At 36.0% G+C, this 20,046-nt stretch overlaps 3 protein-coding genes across 3 annotated transcripts; 1 reads left to right on the top strand and 2 right to left on the bottom strand.

The window, feature by feature from the left end:
* Positions 1-191: 191 nt before the first annotated feature.
* Positions 192-902, top strand: LOC131643363 (peamaclein-like). Its single transcript, XM_058913567.1, has 2 exons — positions 192-526; positions 611-902. Exons 1-2 carry the CDS (start codon positions 439-441, stop codon positions 793-795), a joined length of 273 nt encoding a protein of 90 aa, XP_058769550.1. The 5' UTR covers positions 192-438; the 3' UTR covers positions 796-902.
* A 4,339-nt stretch (positions 903-5,241) lies between these two features.
* On the bottom strand, positions 5,242-6,654 carry LOC131610863 (thioredoxin domain-containing protein 9 homolog). The gene is made up of 3 exons (XM_058882921.1): positions 6,254-6,654; positions 5,844-6,002; positions 5,242-5,724 (listed from the first exon to the last, which is right to left on the bottom strand). The coding sequence occupies exons 1-3, from the start codon at positions 6,551-6,553 to the stop codon at positions 5,542-5,544; spliced, it is 642 nt and encodes a 213-aa protein (XP_058738904.1). The 5' UTR covers positions 6,554-6,654; the 3' UTR covers positions 5,242-5,541.
* Positions 6,655-7,597: 943 nt separating this feature from the next.
* Positions 7,598-15,878, bottom strand: LOC131647682 (zinc finger BED domain-containing protein RICESLEEPER 2-like). Its single transcript, XM_058917550.1, has 6 exons — positions 15,751-15,878; positions 10,555-10,568; positions 9,734-10,196; positions 8,965-9,642; positions 8,572-8,880; positions 7,598-7,829 (listed from the first exon to the last, which is right to left on the bottom strand). Exons 1-6 carry the CDS (start codon positions 15,876-15,878, stop codon positions 7,598-7,600), a joined length of 1,824 nt encoding a protein of 607 aa, XP_058773533.1.
* Positions 15,879-20,046: the final 4,168 nt, after the last annotated feature.

The following is a 20,046-nucleotide window of genomic DNA, read 5'->3' as shown; positions in this document are numbered from 1 at the left end:
ACCCACCATGTATCCATTCATGAATCCAGGATGTGAGAATGACCCTATTATTTTTGTAAGTAAATAAAAGAGCAAAGCAACAAACAAAAAACAGAATGGGACAAAAGAAATTGAAGGCACTATAAGGACTCGTGGGTGGAGATTAGAGCCTGAACAGAAACCATTGCATGATGTCTCACTGTATCTTCCTGAGTTAAGACTGATCCTTCTGCTTTTTTTCATATTTTATTACATCACACACCGACACCACCTATTTTTCTATTGCATCACACGCTAACCACAGACCGATCCTTCTCCTTTTTCATATTTTATTGTCATTTTCACCATCCCTGTTAAGACTATTCCCAAGTTGTGACCATCAATATAAATACATACTCCTGCTTCTAGCAAATTCTATCATAAACTTATTGAGAGTTAAGTTGAGACTTGAATATTAAAATGAAGCCTCTCTTCACCATGCTGCTATTTTGTTCCCTTCTTCTATGCTCCTCTTTCTTGGAGCAATCCATTGCATATGAAGACTCATGTAAGAATTTATTCATTTAATTTGCTTACTTTATATCTTTTTTATGGTTGGTGTAATGAAATTTAATATTCATTTTAATGGCAGCTTATTGCACCAACAAGTGTTCAGACAGATGCTCTAAAGCAGCTGTTCAAGATAGGTGTCTGAAATACTGTGGAATATGTTGCGGAGAGTGCAAATGTGTTCCTTCTGGAACTTATGGGAACAAGCATGAATGTCCTTGCTACAGAGACAAGGTTAACAAAAAGGGCAAGCCTAAATGCCCTTAATTTACTGTTTTGTTTTAGGAGCTCACTGAGTCTGAGGTTGTTAGTGTTTTTGTGTAAGGCATGTTTCAGTATGTATGTTGGATTACTGTTAGTTATTTCAGTTTTCTTATGTTGTGGGGTGTTAGATCTGACGAGGATTAATAAATATTACATCAATGTTTGCCTTAAAAAAGAGGTTATGAAAATACATACCTAAGATTCTCCTCTTTTTTTAAATCTTTCTATCCGGCATTTCAAACAACTAATTCAAAAGAATCAATCCCGCCATTCATTAGTGGAGGTTCCGTTTAAAGTTAGAGGAAAACTCTGTAAGAATTAACCCAACACAAATATTATTAGCACCTAACAGAATTCGATTATGAGAATTTTAAAAGAGCACACTTTCAAGACCTAAGTCTTTACCTAATGCATAATAAATTTAAAATTCAAAAGTATCTTTTATATTTCACAAGTCTCAAGTGACATGTCACTATTCCTTCAGTATATATAACAATAACAAGAAAATATACAAAAAAAAACTACGATAACCACAAATCCAACTGCGGCATCAATCTCAGCATTGTTTGGCTTGCATTGCGTCCTCAAAAAGGTGTATATTTGATTTGCGTATTGTATTATTTTTATCTGACAGGAAAGAACTATAGTATTCGATGTTGATAACATTTTGATTCCTATGTTTTACATTTAATGTTTTGAAGCTGTGGAAGTTTACCATTGTTGATTTTTAATTCAATATGAATAAGCTACAGATTTATTTTTATATTTGTTAAAGATATGGAAACTGACAATCTTGACTATTAGGCTTTCTGGTGTATTAGATAAATAACTATTAGCATTAGGCTTCAGGGAGTGCATGTGAGTGGCTTGTGATGAATGCTGTGACACAAGAATAATGTATTAGTCCTAACATGACAAACTCTTCCTTTTGCAATCACAATTGACTAATAATTTCTTTTATAGTAGTAATTTGAAAAATCGCATTGTTGTATGAGATGAAATGTTGGACGGTAAAAAGCAAACACAAAACTACGCTGTAGGAGTGAAGTTCATGAGAGGGCACTGCACTAGATTAGGTGGTTTGTACACTTGTGGCGGAAATCTAAAAAATCCTACAGTAAGGAGAACTAAATCATATGGATGATGGCACAACTGATAGATGTATAGAAATTTCATGAAAAACTATTTAATGAACTATTAAGTAACGCAGAGGTCCATATTTTGGCTATATATATATAAGACTTACTCCCTCCGTCCCAAATTATAAGAGAAAATCATTTTTTAGATTCATTGAATAAATAATGTATCTGGTCTATATATAAACCAGATACATTAATTATTCAATGAATCTAAAAAGTGATTTTCTCTTATAATTTGGGACAGAGGGAGTATGTAATAAGTTATAACATTATGATGACTTTTGATTCAAGTAGGATAAAACTTGATTGTTGTTGTATAGTATTGTGACAATGTTATAAGGATCAGCCCTTCTGTTTTGTAATTTCAACAGTGAACTGTTATAGTAATGAAAATGAAAATGAAAATGAAAATGAGTAGCAACATTTTAAATAATGAGTAGTGAAAACTTGGTCAGAATAATGAGTAGCAGAGTACTCAATGCTGCCTGCAAAGAACTTTCTAACAATTTGTTCTCACTCCCTGCACGCACGCTTGTGCATGCACATGTCGCACACACATTTCAAACTCTCAGTTCAATTATTCAAGTCTCTAAAAAGAACTACGATATTTATTTTTAAGCTTGGCAAGGAAACGCGTGAGGCTCTCTCTTTCTTTCTGCGTGCTTTCATTCTGAAATTTGTTGAGGTGTGAGGGCAATCCCTGATTTCGCGGGATGCTTAAAAATGCAAGTTGTTTGTGTGCAAGATGTAACTTCTCAATACATACACCACTCCAATGCAAATCTAATTTTGTTCTTATTCTTAATCTGGTTTATCCTGTTTGTTTTTGTTTAGTTAGTTGTGTAATGTGGACAAAGTGAATTGAGCTTTTAAATGGAAAATGCAGAGTAATCCCTACTTGGAAAACGCAACCCAATGGCTTCATCTCAAACTAAACCTGCCTTAGTCAAAGCTAGCTCGAAAATTTTCATTCAACCTAGTATGGAAGAGCACTTCGTACAATGGAATAAGCCCCCTAGAGACTGGATTAAGATCAATGTTGATGGAGCAGTAGATAAGAAAGGCAATGCAGGATGTGGTGAAATAATTAGAGGATCGGATGGAGAGTGGATTAGAGGTTTTGCTAAGAGGATAGACATTTGCAATGTACATACTGCAGAGCTTTGGGGTGTCTTTGAAGGATTAAAGTTAGCTGAAGATCTGAGTTTCAATCAAATTATTCTTGAAGTCGATTCTAAACAAGTAGTGAAGGATATCACAAGTAATCAGGTTTCAACTGTTATTGGAAGAAGCTTGCTGGAAAAAATCAGGAACTATTTCCATCATGAGCTTGTAATTTCCATTAAGCATATCTATCGGGAGGCCAATTCGTGCGTAGATTCTATAGCAAAGAAAGCCATGCATCAACAAGCTAAATTTATGTTATTCAGAGAGCGTCCTAGATTTATTCAGTCTAGTTTTGAAGATGATTTGTTGGGAAAACATTTCCCGCGTTTTGTTCCGTGTTAGTTTGTTTTTTCCCGGGACTTAGGCCCTTCATGTAACCAAAAAAAAAAACTTCACCTTTTATTTACTTTCTAGAAAAATTTCCAATGCAAAAAACCATGACTATGAATGCAAGAGATACATATAGCCTCTAAATTGTTGACTTTTTTATTTTCTATTGACTTTTCAACCAACTACCTTGTGCCAACAGGCATGCTTTAAAGTCCTAAAATGATGAATGGCCTATGGATGAGTGGGATCAACCCTAAATTCTATGGGCAAAATTTGAGGTATGACAGCACTGTGATCACCACCAAATCGTTGTTACGAGGAAAAATTCCAAATGACGTTTTCGCGAAGGTGATTTTGATTTTCGCCTCCTCCAATCTTATTTCGGGACAGTCATTTATTATGCTCACCGTCAAAATCTGTATGGCATTCTTCCAGTGGCGGAACTAGAAATTTTAGAGAGCCTGGGCAAAGATTTTACACCTTATTTATATTAATTTTACACCTTGTTTCTACTAATTTTGTCTAAAAAATTTATCCTTGATTTTGTCCAAAAATTTTACACCCTGTTTTTATTAATTTTGCCCTTAATTTTGTCTAAAAATTACTAATTTTGTCCATGATGTTGTCTAAAAATTGACTATTAGTGTGGGGAGTATACAATGAAAGGAGGGGTTGAGCCCGGGCGCGTGCCCGGACTCGCTGAGCTATAGCTCCGCCCATGATTCTTCCAACAAGAAGAATTGGATTTTCTACCCACGACAAAACCTTCTGTGATGAGATATTTAAGCTTTATTTCGTCATCCCGATGGAAAAGGTGGACAAAGTGAGTGATGAACGATAATGAGTGTGGTCCAAGTTAGTTTTACTGAACTCCACGGTAAATATCAATTGTAATTGCTAAAAATACAATGAGTGACAATCCCTAATTGTGTAAGGTTGTTAGAAAATTTTAGGGTTGATGTTGGTGTTAGAGTAAGCTCGTATATGGATGGTAAGAAGCTTTGCATCAAACAGTTTGTATTTAACAATATCCATCAAACAGTTTGTATTTAACAAAGAAAAGAAAAACCCAAACTAAATGAGCTGGCTATCAGATTATTGATATCCTTCACTACAGGATACAATTTTTTCACATAGAGCGGAAAAAACAAATCACTGAACCACCGAATTATTTTAAATCTCAAGTATTGAAAGACAAAGAAACTGAGAGACAAACAAAAGAGCTCTAATTCATAGATTCACAAGATTAGGGAAATAAGAAAATGAAGACCTGATGAATATAGAAGACATGAAGATGAGCTTAAGTTTGATTTGATGACCAATGCTTCTCAGAGGTCCTTCGTATACGCTAGAAGCAAGCTTTTGTGGAATAAACATCCCCCTTCACATATATACTTTTGGAATTGATTGGAACAGAAGGAAAAGGAAAATTGTCATCTCAGATATACCATGTCACAATGTTTTTTAACGTGGTTGTTAACAATTAGTGTTCAGAAATTTAGTTACAAAATTTTAAAATTTTAAGGACTTCTAAAAAGGCTATAAACTATAAGGCCTTAACTACAAATTGACATAAAACTAGAGAGGCCAATGATTCAAATTTAACACACAGCATATGCAATCGCTTTTAAATCATTCAAATTCAACACACAACATAGTCATATTTATTTTTCATTTAGAAACTAAATCGAAGAGGCCGCAATAGAGATAAATATTAACCTCATTTACTTCATGACTACAGAGACTGCATAAAGTAATTCTTGGCAATAACACATTTGCAAAAAGGACAAACACATTAAAGGCTATGTGTGTCTATTTCAAAACTCTTAATATTACTAGTTATAATGATTAATATCATTGGTACAATCATCAGGGGATAATGTCAAAAAAATATTTCAGGAAAAAGATGATCCAAACAACAGTACTTGGAGTCTGATAGAAAACCTAGATCTATAAATTACTATAAAATCTTACAAGACACGCAAGTGGCCATTGAAACCCAATTCAGAAAGACACGCAAGCTCGGATGAAACAAAATTTAGACAGTGATCTGGGCTCTTGTCTTTTCAGGAGGAGGGCAGCGTAAATAAAACTCAACATCAGAAAATACAAGTTACTCAGAATCTGAGGAGTCTGCATGTGTGCCCTGCCGAACACTTCTTTTGTTTTGCGCGGTGGACCTTGCACGGTGCATTGATGATTCACCCTCCAAAAAGATGACTTGGGCTTGAGCCAATCTTTCTTCCAAAACCTCGGTGCTAAAGTCATCAGTACCACCGAGTTGGTCAAAACCCACCTAACACATTACCATACATTTATAAAATTACTTAAACAAAGATGGAAGCCCTAGCCAATGTAGCATTTCAGGCAATACGAATCAACTTTATCAATAAGTAAGGGCCTTAATACACATACCACATAATCATCCACTTTTGTATTCTTTATGAGGGCAATAGTAGGAAGAACAATGATCTTGAGCCTCTCCGCTAAAAATGGACTTTTTTCCGCATTAATTTTTACAAAACGAGTCTCGATATGCTGCTTCGCCAACAAACTTAAATGCTTGTCCACAACCTGCAAATGAACTGTGAGCACAAATGTTTCTCCTCATTTCAGTGAAATCAAATATCTAAACCGCAAAATTCAAATCGCCGTATAAGTTGCTTTTCCTCTAAAGACAAACCGATAATTCTAATTGAAATAATATCAAATTAGAAAAACTCCTTAATTGTGAACATGATTAGCTATTAGCATATGTTGAATTGAAAAATCAAATAACTATGAGAGATCGAAAAACGCAATGAGAGAGGTGAGATTGTTTGTACCTTGCAGGGCCAATTTTCGCGGAAGAAGTGACAGACGACGCGTTCGCTGGCCTTGACGACGGAGAAGAACTCTTTCTCGGAAGGAATCTCGGTGTATTCGCCGTGTCCGAGGGAGATCCAACGGCTACGCTTCTCAGACATTTTCTTCATTTGTTGCAGTCTGCGTTCCCTGAGGGCTTCAAGATCGTCATCGTCGAGGCGTTCGAGGGCGGCGATCTCTTCGTCGATCTTGTCCTCGACGGCCTGCGCAACCGTCAGGACTTGCTTCTCGATAACTTCTTCGATCTTTCCTCGATCCATCTTCCACTCCTAGATCTCCTCCCTCCCTCGCTTTGCACTTCAACTTCAAATTGAGGTGAAACGACGCCGGCTAAAGGTTCCTTTGAGTTTGGGGCAAATTTGAATTTAATATAAGTTCATTTACCTCAAATAGGGCTGTTATCGGTCCGGACCGGACCGGTTATTAGAAGTACCGGAATTTGAACCGATAACGCTATCGGATAAAATTGGGCCGGACCGAAATAGTGTTGGGCCAAAAAATCAATCCGCTACTCATCCAATCATTTTGGGTAAACCGAAATCGGTCCAGAGACTCGGTTCGGTTCCCAGGCCCAACAAAATATCCATTTTTTTTAACAATTTTTTTAATTTTTTTAGAGGTAATAAATATAATATAATGTAGAATTTTGATTATATTAAAAGTTGTACAATTCATGAGTTTGTACAATCCATGAGTTTGTACAATTCAAAAGATCCATGTTAAAATTCCTAAGAATTCAGTGAATATTACAAAGCGATCCAAAGATGCAAAATACATTTGTCCAATCATACTGATGCCTCAGAACATACTCATCATTGGCATTGAATTTTCAACATTATAAAGCAACAAAACAACAAAACAACATCTCTAAGAAGCGAAGCCACACCCAGATTTTCTATTGCTGACCAAAATCATATGTAAGAGGGTCATCTTGAGGTTCCTCAAGCTACAATGACAATGAAACATTAGTTAGAATCAATGTAACAATGAATATCAATGTAACAAACTAACAATGACAGATACTTACAATACTTGAAGTGCATCCCTTTTTAATCCCGTATCTCTCCTTGACCCAATCACCCCCACAAAGCACCATTTCCACGGTCTTAGTTTTCATTGAAGCTCGTTTTGGATCAATAATCCTTTTACCAGCACTAAAAGTTGCTTCTGAAGCAACTGTTGTAACTGGAACAGTTAGTATATCTTTTGCTAATCTACTAAGAACAGGATACTTGGCCTCATTTCCCATCCACCAAGTTAAAACATCAAACTTGGTGTTTGGGGGAACCTTCAATGGAGACTCCTCAAGATACAACCACAGTTTCTAAAAACCTCTCAAAACTTCTCTTTCCTAATCCAGAACTACTTCCTACTTCAGGAGTTTTAGAAATAAGGGCATCATTAACTCCAAAGGTGTCTTGATACAATTGGAATAGAGTGTGTAAGTTGGTTGCCAACTCTTGTTCATAGGAAGCTGCTTGAGTAGCATTTGGATACAAGAAGGGATATACCCATTTGATGAAGATCATTTTATACCTATTTGAACAATACGAGTTGTCAACCACCTTAATCAATTCCAAAGTATTTTTAGCCTCAGAAATCAGACTTCATCATTGGCCTCAAACATACACTACTAATGTCACACAAAGAGGTAACATAATTGACCTCAAACAAGGGCAATTAAATCACAACTGACAAAGGCAACATCAGTACAAAAAATGGTACAAAAAACTTAAATAGACTAAATAGACAGCTGCCAATAGCATCAGGGTCAGAAATCAGAATTCATCATAGGCCTGCCTGATATACACTACTAATGTCACACAAAGAGGTAACACAATTGGCCTCAAACAAGGGCAATTAAATCACAACTGACAAAGGCAACATCAGTACGCAAATAGGCTACAAAAAACTTAAATATGATGAACACTCAGCATGCATCATAGACTAAATAGACAGCTGCCAATAGCCTCAGGGTCAGAAATCAGAATTCATCATTGGCCTGCCTGATATACACTACTAATGTCACACAAAGAGGTAACATAATTGGCCTCAAACAAGGGCAATTAAATCACAACTGACAAAGGCAACATCAGTACAAAAAAGCTTACCAAAAAGCCTCAGAGTCACTGAGTCAGAATGCATCATAGGCTAAATAGATTCACTGAGGCAACAAAATAGTGACAACATAAACCATCAATCATCACAAGGCCACTTCAAGTAATCACAAGGCAACCTCAAATATAATCAAAAGGCAACATCAAGTATATTTTCATACCTTGGATCAAGAACTGCAACAATAGAAATCAATGTATTAGACTCTGCCCAATACTTGTCATACTTCAACTTCATCTCATTAGCAAGGGCCTGTAACTGAGGATTGTTTGAGATCTCATAGGGGTTATCAAGTAAAACCTTCACCCTGAAAAGCTCAGCCAAAAACAAATTAGCAGTAGGGTAAGATGTACCACTAATAATTCCTGTCACATCAGCAAAAACTTCCAAAAACTTGCATTTATCATGAACATCTTCCCAATCATTTGCATCAGGCAAAAAATTAAGAAATGCTCCATTTTCTTTAGCATATCTGGGTCATACTTCTCTGTAATGATAAGCTGTGGACAACATCAACCAAGTTGAGTTCCATCTGGTCTTAGTATATAATACTTGCATCCTGCCCTCAAGTTGCAACTCATCAACAATTTTCTTGAATGCTTTGCACCTTGTTTCAGAATTCAACAAATATTTGACACCATTCCTAACTTTATCCACAATCACCTTTATCATATCAAGCCCATCCTGAACCAACAGATTTAAGATGTGTGCACAACATCTAACATGAAACAATTTTCCATCCAGTGGAAGATTTCTCCTACCAGAAAAATCTCTCTTCAATCTAGAAATACAATTATCTTTGGCACTAGCATTGTCAATTGAAATAGAAACAACTTTATCTCTTATACCCCAATCATCCATCACCTTAATCAATTCCCTACATAAAACTTCACCAGAATGTGGTGGAGGAACATTCTTAAAAGATAAAACTCTTTTATGAAGCTGCCATTTTGAATCAATGAAATGGCCAGTCACAGTCATATAACCAATTCTTTGTTCACCAGACCACCACAGGTCAGTTGTAAGACTGATCCTGTTAATCTGTGCCATTGAACTTTTCATCTTAACTCTCTCAGCTTCATAAAATGTTTCACAATCCAACTTAACCTGATGTCTACTAATCTTTTTGTACCAAGGATAAATCTCTTTAAGGAATTCATTAAAAATCACACCTTCCATAACAGAAAAAGAAAATTCATGCCCTAGAATCATATGAGCTGCAACCTCTCTAACCCTAGCATGGTTATATGTCCAGGTTGCCAAACTAGGAGTACTATCAGAACCTACACTTAACCTAGATTGTGCTACCTCCTTATCAGTATTACCTCTCATCCTCAGCTTCCTTTGGATGCAATTTTCTAAGTGTTTTTTTACCATTAGAAGTGCCTTTCCATTTAGTGTCATAAGTATAAAGCTTACCACACCATTTGCATTTCCACTTCTTGACACCATCTGGCATCTCAACAAGAACTATCTCAACATGAACAACAGACTTTTTGGGACGAGGAGCTTTACCAAAAGCATTGATTTGGCTCTGAGAACTCTGAGCTGGGTCAACTGGAGGTGTTGGCTCAACAACAGTTGTTGTGTTTTGAGTGGTACTTGTATTTTGGGTAGTGGATGTAGTCTCAGTTGTAACATCAGTTGGGATTGGTACTGGGTCTAGAATTCCTAAGTCAATCATCTCACCAATCTCTAAATTGCCTCCATCCATTGTCTCCTCCTCTGCCCCATCAAGCAACAAGCTGATATCTATCAGATCAGCCATGTTGGGAGTCTCAGAAGAATCTTGAAAAGACATCACACAAAAAAAATTATATCAATCAAACAATAATAGAATGGTAATCAAGGTAAAATACAACCTCAAATCAGCAACACCGCCACTTATTTTTAAGCATCAAGGTAAACCTCAAATCAGCAACAAAACTTACAAGTTACAATGGATACAAACCTTAAATCAGCAACAAAACTTACAAGTTTCAAAACCTTAGGCCGAAAAAATTAATCTCAACTCAGCTCAACAGAAAAGTAAACCTCAACTCAGCAAACAAACTCATAAAATGGATACACTTTATTTAACAACAATGTAACGATTAGGGCAAACTATGTAAACTGTGTTCAAAAAATAAGCAGTCATCTTTAATACCTCCAACATGCAAACTATGTACAATACAACATAAAACAATAAAAAGAATATAGAGTTTAGATACATTACACAAAGATTTCAGATGATCACAGTTTGCCCTAAAACGCACGGTTGACCTAAAACAGCCCTAATGGTGAGACGTTGATTTCAGACGAAGCCCAGGGAGAGAGAGAGACATATGGAGATTGCATAAAAGATGGCATGATGATTGATGAGAGACGAGAGAGGGATTGGGTGTGACTTAGGGTTTTGAGGTGAACTCTGAGTGTGAGAGTGAGAAACTAAAGAAAAGAGAGAGACGAAGGAAGAAAAGAAATGAAGAAAAAATAAAATTTTGGTTTTTATATCAAACACTACTGGTTCCTTATTGGATTAATGGATCCGGTTCTTTGAGTTGGATACGGATACATTTTTTATCCATTACTTAACTAATGGCCTTTTCCGCCGGACCATTTAACCGGTTCTAGTGGTCCGGTTTTTGGACCGGTTCTGAGTATCAGCCTTCCACTAACAGCCCTAACCTCAAATACCAAATTAACTTCTATACTTTAAACTCTAAATAATTAAATAAATTTGAGTAAAAATAAACAAGTAAATAAATTTGAGTAAAAATAAATAAATAAATAAATAAACATTAAAATATCATTTCTCTTTTAAAAATATTTTTATATTTTATAAAATTGATTTTTTTTTATAAGCAATTTGAACCTAATAGAATTTGAATTTGGGATCTTGAAAAGATTACACTCTCAATACTCAAATCTTTATCATTAGACCACACACGCATATTATTTCATGTTACTAAAATGGGTTAACTCATTGAGATGTCTTTGTAACACCATACCTGATATTTGCTATGTAGTTGGAATAATGAGTAGATTTATAAACAAGCCAAAGTGGTCACATTACCAAGATGTTGTCGGGATACCGAGGTATATTAAAGGAACTCAGAGGTATGGAGTATTTTCCCTTTAGGTGTTAAATCTGACTCGGAGCTGATATGCTATTCAAACTCTGATTTGTGTGGAGACAAAGTTAACAAAAGAAGTACTTTTGGATATTTTTTTCAAGTATCTGGGAAGTCCCATTTCTTGGTGCTCCAAGAAGTAACATGTAATTGCGTTGTAAACTTGTGAAACTAAGTACATTGCAGGTGCTTTGTCTGCGTGTCAAGCTGTTTGACTTATGAACTTATTGCAAGATCTGAAGATTAAGATGAGCAAGCCTGTGAGGTTGATGATTGACAACAAATCAACTATAATACTTGCCAAGAATCCAATGTTGCATGGAAGGAGCAAGCACATTGACACAGAGTATATTTTTTATAATCAAGTTCAGAATTGAGTGCTAAAAGTTATATACTATATCACTCAAAAGCAACTTGTAGATGAATTGACTAAAACTATCAAGACTGAACACTTTATCCATTTGAGAGATGAAATTGGCGTAATAGATTTTAGTTAGCTGAATATGAATTAAGGGATGGTGTTAGAAGTAATTCATATTCAAAAATTGTTTTTAGTTAGAAGTAGAAGCTTCTAAGGTTGTTAGTCAGAAGCCTTGCATTAGTCAGAAGGTGTAAAAAATGTTTAGTCAAAAGCTACATGCTCAAGAACCTTGTTTAGAGTTTTATTAGCATAGTTAGTTTTGCTTATGTGACATAGTTTGCTTGCATGGCATTTAACTTTTTGTGTATTTAAACAAGTTTGTTATAATGAAATCATAACTAAACTTTCACCATTGAGAGTTTGTTACGTTTTTCTCTTTTCCCTTTCTTCTTTCATCTTCATCTTCAACCTTGTGCACCAACACCTATTACCGAAGTGGATACGAGGGAAGCCTTAGGCCTTCTAGCAGCAATCTAAGGGTTCATGAGTTTCATTTGGATGGTGTGGATTTTGAGTTAGATTCAAAAAGCGAAGCAGACAACGTGAATAGGCCACAACTGAATATTACGTAATTTGGCGAGATCATCGAGGAGTAAAAATGCTTGCTAACCCGTTATCGTATAAACTCTCATATTATGTTTTTTAGGAGACGAACTAATGAAGTTGTTCATATTATGGTTTTTAGGAGACGAACTAATGGAGTTTGTCATTTTATAGTAAAATTAAAACATAATATATACATGTGTAATAGACTTGGACTAAGTGTGGAAAGTCTTTTATGTCTTTGATTTATGATTTTGGCTTCTTTAATGGTTGTGTAGCCCAGAACTTTGAATATCCCGAATATATAAATTATACTTTTGTGTGCTAAAGCATGTAATGTAGCTTAGAAGTACTAACGAGATGGCAACCCACGATGAGAATTTATGAACCAAACTAGTTTCCTTAAGCACTAAGAGCCTTTAATAAAAATGTTATTCTAAAATAATCTAGAAAATAGTATCATATGTTTGGGTTCTGTCATAACTTGTTCTTTTCTAATGGAGGTCGCTTTACTACTGGAAGTGCTTACTTTATCATAAACATCTTTACTTACTGACGAGGACATCAATTGTAGTCTATATCACACTACAAAACAGTAACCAGATGTGGTGAATTGTAAGGATCAAATAAACCAAACTTCATGTAAAAGGAAACAAATTGCCCACAAAGAGGCGTAATATACCACGAGTGTTAGAATATGAGCTAACGAAACTAAGTTGAAAGCAAGGATTTATCAAGCAAGATTATTGGAAAAACCAGGAGGCTAGACAGGTGCAAGTTTATGTTTTATTTAATTGCGTTTATTGTTTGATGAAGTGAGCTAATGTCCCCGCCATTTGTAGTTTCTTAAAAAACTCTTTAAGTATACTCTAAATAATGAGGTGAAACTCTCTTTTGTACCCTACGTGGGTAGGTTTTAAACGAGGCATCCCCACCTTGTCTCGCTTCAGTTATATCAAAATTTACAAGGTCGCATGCTGAGAAGGACTGATGAAATTAATCTTGAATAGTTGGACTTTCACCAGAAGATCCCTGCCGCCTTAAAAAATAATTGTTGTCTCCTAAGGCATTACTTGAGTGTTGGACGTCCTAAGAAGATCTCTGGTTCCCGCTAAGATAATACATGAATACAAGATTTTTCAAGAAGGTCATTTTCGCCTCTTAAGACCAATGTTTTAAAAACCGAACCAGTCATCAAACCGGAGAGGGTACTAGATCACTGGTTCATTGGTTGAACCACTAGATCACTGGTCGAACCGCATGACTAAATCAGATTAAATCGGATAACTCGGTTGAATAAACCAGTCTTTATTACAACACTATATATTTATTAAATCGGTCGATTGGATGACTTAGTCTCTTAAAAATATCACAACACCTACAAAATTTTACAATTTTAAAATATCATAATTTCACATGTTTATTTTTTATATTCAAATTCCAAATATAATCATCACTCACAACAAAATAATATAAAATATAAATTTAAATAAATTTTAAACAAGTCTAATTGCAAATAGGAGAAAAGTGGTTCCAAATAAAATTTAATTATATTTTAATTATATTTTTTATTAAAAAAATCAAGAAAATGATGTCGTTTTATGCGAAAAAAGAGAGTATGCATTTGAACCACTGATTTTCTAAAACTGCCGGTTCATCGATTTTTTTCCGATTTTGACCGATTTTGGCCGATTCTCACCGGTTCAATAGCATATCTGGTTTAACAATCACATCATACCGATAACCCCTATAATTCTCGGTCTGACCTGTCTCACCGGCCAATTTTGTCCGGTTTTTAAAACACTGCTTAAGACTAGGGGAGGGAATAGGCCAGGCCGGCCTACAGGGGCCTATAGCCTAGCCTACTTAAGGCCAGGCCAGGCCAGGCCAGGCCTATTTGATAAAAAGGCCAGACTTGGGCTTTTTTAAAAGCCTATTTAATAAAATAGGTCAGGCCCAGACTATTAAAAAAGCCTATAAAGCCTTGTAGGCCAGCCTATATTTTCATATATATTAAAATTAGTCTAAATAGGTTGGCCTATATATGCATATATATTAGAAAAAGTGTTAAATAGATTGGTCTATATATGCATATATATTAGAAAAAAAATGCTAAATAGGTCGGTCTAAATGTTCATATATATGCGACCTATAAGACTTCTTAAGTAATATGAATTAATTCAAAACATTAATAATTGAAAACATTAATAAGAAAGAGGCTTTTAAATAGGCTTTCAGGCCAGGCCAGACTTTTAAAAAGGCCAGGTCAAACTGAAAAAACGAGCCTATAGTAGGCCATAGGCCAGGCTCAGGCCTTATAAGTTTATCGTAGGCCAGGCCCAGACCTTATAAAGCCTAGCCTAGCCTATTCCCACCCCTACTTAAGACAATACATGAGTGTTGGACTTTTCGGTAAGATCCTTGCCACCCCTATATACAATACAAATAAACTACGTGCGAGGACATCACTTTATATACAAATTGAATTTTATTTAAAAAACGTTTGATTTTATTTTATTTTTTTTTAAATTTAGAAGGTGAAATTTTCTTTTAACTTAGAGATTACCTTTAAAAGCATGCTATTTAATTAAAAATGATTAATTAAAAGTAAGAACATCAGAGTTAGTTTTAATAATCATATAACAAAAATGAGCTTGCAAGACCTGCGAGAGAGTTGCAAAATGGTTATTCCAATTTTGAAGATGTCCCTGAGCATATTAAGATTCTCCTCCATAAAGACTTCTTGGGCCTAGTTGCCTCGAGAGTTATAGCTTTGTTTTTGTTTTCGGGCTTCGGCCCTCCTAATTACCAAAATGAAAAAATTAAACAATATATTAATAGTTTAATGAACATGCACAAAATAAAAAAAAAGTTTTACACTATCATCTAATATAAATATATTATTATGTCATGTTATACAAGTTATTTAAAATTTTCAATCTGATTTAGTGAATACATGGTTATCATTGGTTGACTGTGTAAAACCTTATCATTGCATATTTTTTTCCATATATTAATTATTTAAATGAATATTAGAAATTTATAAAATTATAATTTAGTATGATGATATTATTTTTTAGTTATTATTATTATTAATTGTAGAGAGATTGAAAATTTTGGAGGAAAATTTAACATAACATGATTTAAAAAACTAAAGAAATAAAAATAGTTTAAAAGTAATAATGATGCGGTACAACACGACAGAGAATCTTCTACATTGATGTTTATCCTTTTTCTTCTTTTTACTTTGCTTTTTCTCAATTACCATTTATGTGTTTTAAGCACAGCACTGTGCACTGCACAACTGTTCCACTGTTCAACACTGAAACCTGCTTCTTTATCAATTGCAATATACCTTCCATCACTCTCTACCAACCTTGCAATATTTGGCATCTGGCTACACATTAACCCTAATTTTTTAATATAAAGAGAAATAAACCAAACACACCCAAGGAAAATGTAGAGGAACCGAATATCAGCCGTCGACGTCTTTTCTCTCCGCGATCACCGTCGGACCTCTCTCTCAATCACTTTCACTCTTTAATAGAGCCAGATCTCGGAGAAGAAGATTTGACTCCAGCTTTTAGGAAAAGAAATGTGTATGAAGTAAGTCCCTTTTGTGGTATAAGGTTTTAAATACTGTTCTCTCATTCTACATGCAAGCTCTTCTTTTCTGCTGAGGTCTGCTAAATATGAATTATGAAAGAACTTTAATAATCTTTTTACCAAAACACTTGAAGGATGCATGGAATCTGGTTCCAGAGGTAAAAAAGCGTGGATCTTCGTTTAAAAAAATTGGAGCAGCTACTAATCAGGTGATTGTTAATTACTGTTATTACTATTCTTAAGCAAATGTTATTCTTTGAAGTCAATCAATCTGTTTTATGTTATGCAGCCCAATAGGCCCAAAAGAATTAAAAAGATTCCTAGTTCTTTAAAAGATTATTATTATTAAAGAGGGGTGTTGTATCAGAATTTTTATTTTTGTTGTGTGAGTTTTTGGCCCATGGCCCATTAGTGGGGTGAAAACCCTAGCTATTTAAGTGTATCTTCTCCTTGATGAGAACTATGAAGAAAGTATGAATTTTGTTTAATGTCAATTTCTTTTAATGCCTTTTGATCTAAATTTAGCCTAGCAATTATCTAACATTGGTGCTTTCATCTCTTACCTCTCATTCCTCCCATGGCTCCCCCTAAACCTCCTAACCCTTCTTCTAAGGAAATCTTAGAGGAAGCCCTTCAAATAACCACTTTAAACCTCAACAATGTCATGCAAGAGAATCAAGAACAAATGGATGTCCGATTTCTACAACTCTCTACCGAATTATCTAACCTCCAAACAAGGTTGGATGATGACAAATCTATGGAGGATTCTAGATTTGAGTCTCTCATGGCTGCCATCACTAAAATCTCTACTCAAAAAGATCTACAACAAGCTCTCCTTCATAGTTCGGCTACTGTTCATGGAGCTGGTACAACTACCAGATCTGCTACTGTTCACGGAACAGTAACCACCGCTGGACCCGCTACTGTTCACGGAACAGTAACTCCCACAAGCTCTGTTACTGTTCATGGAACAGCATCCCCTTCAGGTATGGTACATAACCCTTCCTCTAATTCTAGGGTTATAGCAGCTAATTTTTACCCTCTTTCACCAACAAACACCCCCTTAAGAAATTCTGCTACCTTTTCTACCACACACCCACAAGCAACACCCATGAGATACTCTAATCCCCCCATTCCCACAACATTTTTACCCTATCCCCCTATCCCACCTATTTTGTCATCCACTCAGCCCTTCCACATTCCCTTGTCCCAACAGCCCCCTTTTTCACAATTTTCCCCCCACGTTTCATATCAAAATCTCTCCCATATTCCACCCTTACCGACACCGCGAACTCCAAAACTAGAACTCCCTATGTTTGACGGATCTGCACCTCTTGATTGGTTGTTTCAAGCGGAACAATTTTTTAATTTTTATAATATGCCACCGGAAAATCGTTTGTCACTAATTTCATTTTATATGAAAGGTGATGCCTTAAGTTGGTTTAAATGGATGCATAATAGTCATTTACTATCTGATTGGACCTCTTTTACAAGGGCCTTAGAGTTGCGATTCGGCCCATCGACTTATGACAACCATCAAGCAGCATTGTTTAAATTGAAACAAGAGGGAACAGTTGCTGAGTTTCAAACAAAATTTGAACAGTTGGGCAATCAAGTGGTGGGCCTGCCACAAGATGCTATTTTAAATTGCTTCATTTCTGGTCTTAATGCTGATATTAGAAATGAAATGGCAATTCAACGGCCCACAAACATCTCACAAGCTATTGGATTAGCAAAACTGATTGAAGCTAAGCTTAAGGATTCTAAAACCAAATTTTCAAAACCCTATGTTAGCCCTTATTCTAAACCCACTCATAATGCCTCTACTGCCCCAAACCAGAAAACCCATTATAACCCTTCGGCCCAAACTCCTTTTCAGCCCAAAAACCCTTCTACTTCCCACCTCCCAATAAAAAAGTTATCTCAAGCTCAAATTCAAGAACGAAGAGCTCAAGGATTATGTTTCAATTGCGATGAAAAGTTCATTCCCGGTCATAAGTGTGCTACAGGCAGATTCTTAATTCTTTTATGTGATGATGAAATCATCGACCAAGAGCAGTTGGGTGAAGAACAGCAAGAAAGTGGTAAAGAAACAGAACCAGCGGACACTTATTTTCAATTATCCACACAAGCTTTAACGGGTCAGTTCTCACCTCAAACACTAAAATTCAAAGGTCTAATTGGTGGCTTAACAGTGATGGTTCTGGTCGATACGGGTAGTACACACAACATTCTCCAACCAAGAATAGCACATCACCTCAACCTCCATACTACTCCTATACCACACTTTTCGGTTATGGTTGGCAATGGCTCTCATCTTCAATGTGAGGGAATTTGTAATGATGTCAAACTCATGTTACAGGAAAAACAATTTAAGCTGCCTTTTTACCTTCTTCCAATAGAAGGGGCTGATGTGGTTTTAGGCATGGCATGGTTGCGTACACTTGGCCCTATCCAAGCAGATTTTTCAATACCCTCTATTACTTTCACTCACAACAATGTACCCATGACAATCCAAGGAGATTCATGTTCTCTTCCCCAACACACTTCTTTCCACCAACTTAAATAACTCATCCACCAGAATTCTATTGCCTCTTTACACCTTATGATCCTTCAGCCAAACCCTACAACAATTACTCCAATTGACCCACATCCCTTGACCACTTTACCCACAAATATGAACCCCCAACTTTCCAAACTGCTCCACCAATATCCCACAATATTCCAAAATCAAACAAAACTTCCCCCACCAAGACCACATGACCATCATATTAACCTTTTCCCAAACACACCCCCTATCAATGTAAAACCCTACAGATATCCCCATTCACAAAAGACAGCAATGACAACAATAATCGCTGATATGTTAAAGGAAGGACTCATTACACCTAGTCATAGCCCTTTTTCATCACCAGTTTTGTTAGTAAAAAAAAAAGACGGAACATGGCGTTTGTGTTGACTATCGCGCCCTTAATGCTGTAACAGTGAAAGACAGATTCCCCATACCCACAATCGATGAATTACTAGATGAACTTGGCGAGGCCAAGATTTTCACCAAATTAGATCTTCGCTCAGGCTATCACCAGATTCGAATGGCATCAAAAGATACACATAAAACAGCTTTTCGTACTTTCGACGGACACTATGAATTCTTGGTCATGCCCTTTGGCTTGACTAACGCACCCTCTACTTTCCAATCGGCTATGAACGATCTTTTGCGACCCTATCTACGCAAATTTGTTTTAGTCTTTTTTGATGACATTCTCATTTATAGCTCCACTATGACTGAACATCTAACTCATTTGCAGGTTATCTTTGACTTATTGAAGACTAATTTTTATGTTGTTAAGCTTTCCAAATGTGTGTTTGCAGTTACTAAGGTTCATTATCTTGGACATGTTATTTCTATGGGCACTGTTGCACCTGATGCAGAAAAAATCAAGGCCATTTTGGATTGGCCTCAACCACGTTCTCTCACGGCTCTCAGAGGATTTTTGGGGCTCACCGGATTTTATCGACGTTTTGTAAAAAAGTACGCCACACTCGCCGCTCCTCTCACCGACTTGTTACGTTCCACTAAGTTTGTCTGGAGTACAGAGGCGGCCGAAGCCTTTACAAATTTACAGAAAAAGATGACCGACATGCCGGTCTTAACTCTACCTAATTTTACAAAGAAATTCATTGTCGAAACAGATGCATCCGGAATCGCGATTGGTGCCGTTCTGTCCCAGGAAGGCCATCCCATTGCTTTATTCAGCAAGAAAATGTGCCCTCGCATGCAAGCAGCATCGGTCTATGTCAGGGAAATGTTTGCTGTCACAGAAGCAATAAAAAAATGGCGTCAGTACTTAATTGGGCAAGAATTTCATATCTACACAGACCAGAAGAGTTTAAGAAATTTGTTGTTACAGAAAATTCAAACGCCAGAACAACAAAAATGGGCATCTAAACTACA

This window comes from Vicia villosa, linkage group LG1, assembly GCF_029867415.1.
Source record: "Vicia villosa cultivar HV-30 ecotype Madison, WI linkage group LG1, Vvil1.0, whole genome shotgun sequence".
Lineage (NCBI taxonomy): Eukaryota > Viridiplantae > Streptophyta > Magnoliopsida > Fabales > Fabaceae > Vicia > Vicia villosa.
The sequence above is the reverse complement of the archived record's forward strand: the minus strand, read 5'-3'. Positions and strand labels throughout refer to the sequence as shown.

Excerpts from the sequence above, each read along its gene's own strand:
- LOC131643363 (XM_058913567.1), top strand. The coding sequence starts at position 439 with ATGAAGCCTCTCTTCACCATGCTGCTATTTTGTTCCCTTCTTCTATGC. Across the intron at positions 527-610 it reads CATTGCATATGAAGACTCAT|CTTATTGCACCAACAAGTGT; the intron begins GTAAGAATTTAT and ends TTTTAATGGCAG.
- LOC131610863 (XM_058882921.1), bottom strand. The coding sequence starts at position 6,553 with ATGGATCGAGGAAAGATCGAAGAAGTTATCGAGAAGCAAGTCCTGACG. Across the intron at positions 6,003-6,253 it reads GCGAAAATTGGCCCTGCAAG|GTTGTGGACAAGCATTTAAG; the intron begins GTACAAACAATC and ends GTTCATTTGCAG. Across the intron at positions 5,725-5,843 it reads CAAAAGTGGATGATTATGTG|GTGGGTTTTGACCAACTCGG; the intron begins GTATGTGTATTA and ends GTAATGTGTTAG.
- LOC131647682 (XM_058917550.1), bottom strand. The coding sequence starts at position 15,878 with ATGCCAAATATTGCAAGGTTGGTAGAGAGTGATGGAAGGTATATTGCA. Across the intron at positions 8,881-8,964 it reads TTGCAACTTGAGGGCAGGAT|ATATGCTAAAGAAAATGGAG; the intron begins GCAAGTATTATA and ends AGTATGACCCAG. Across the intron at positions 7,830-8,571 it reads GTTGCAGTTCTTGATCCAAG|GTATAAAATGATCTTCATCA; the intron begins GTATGAAAATAT and ends TTGTTCAAATAG.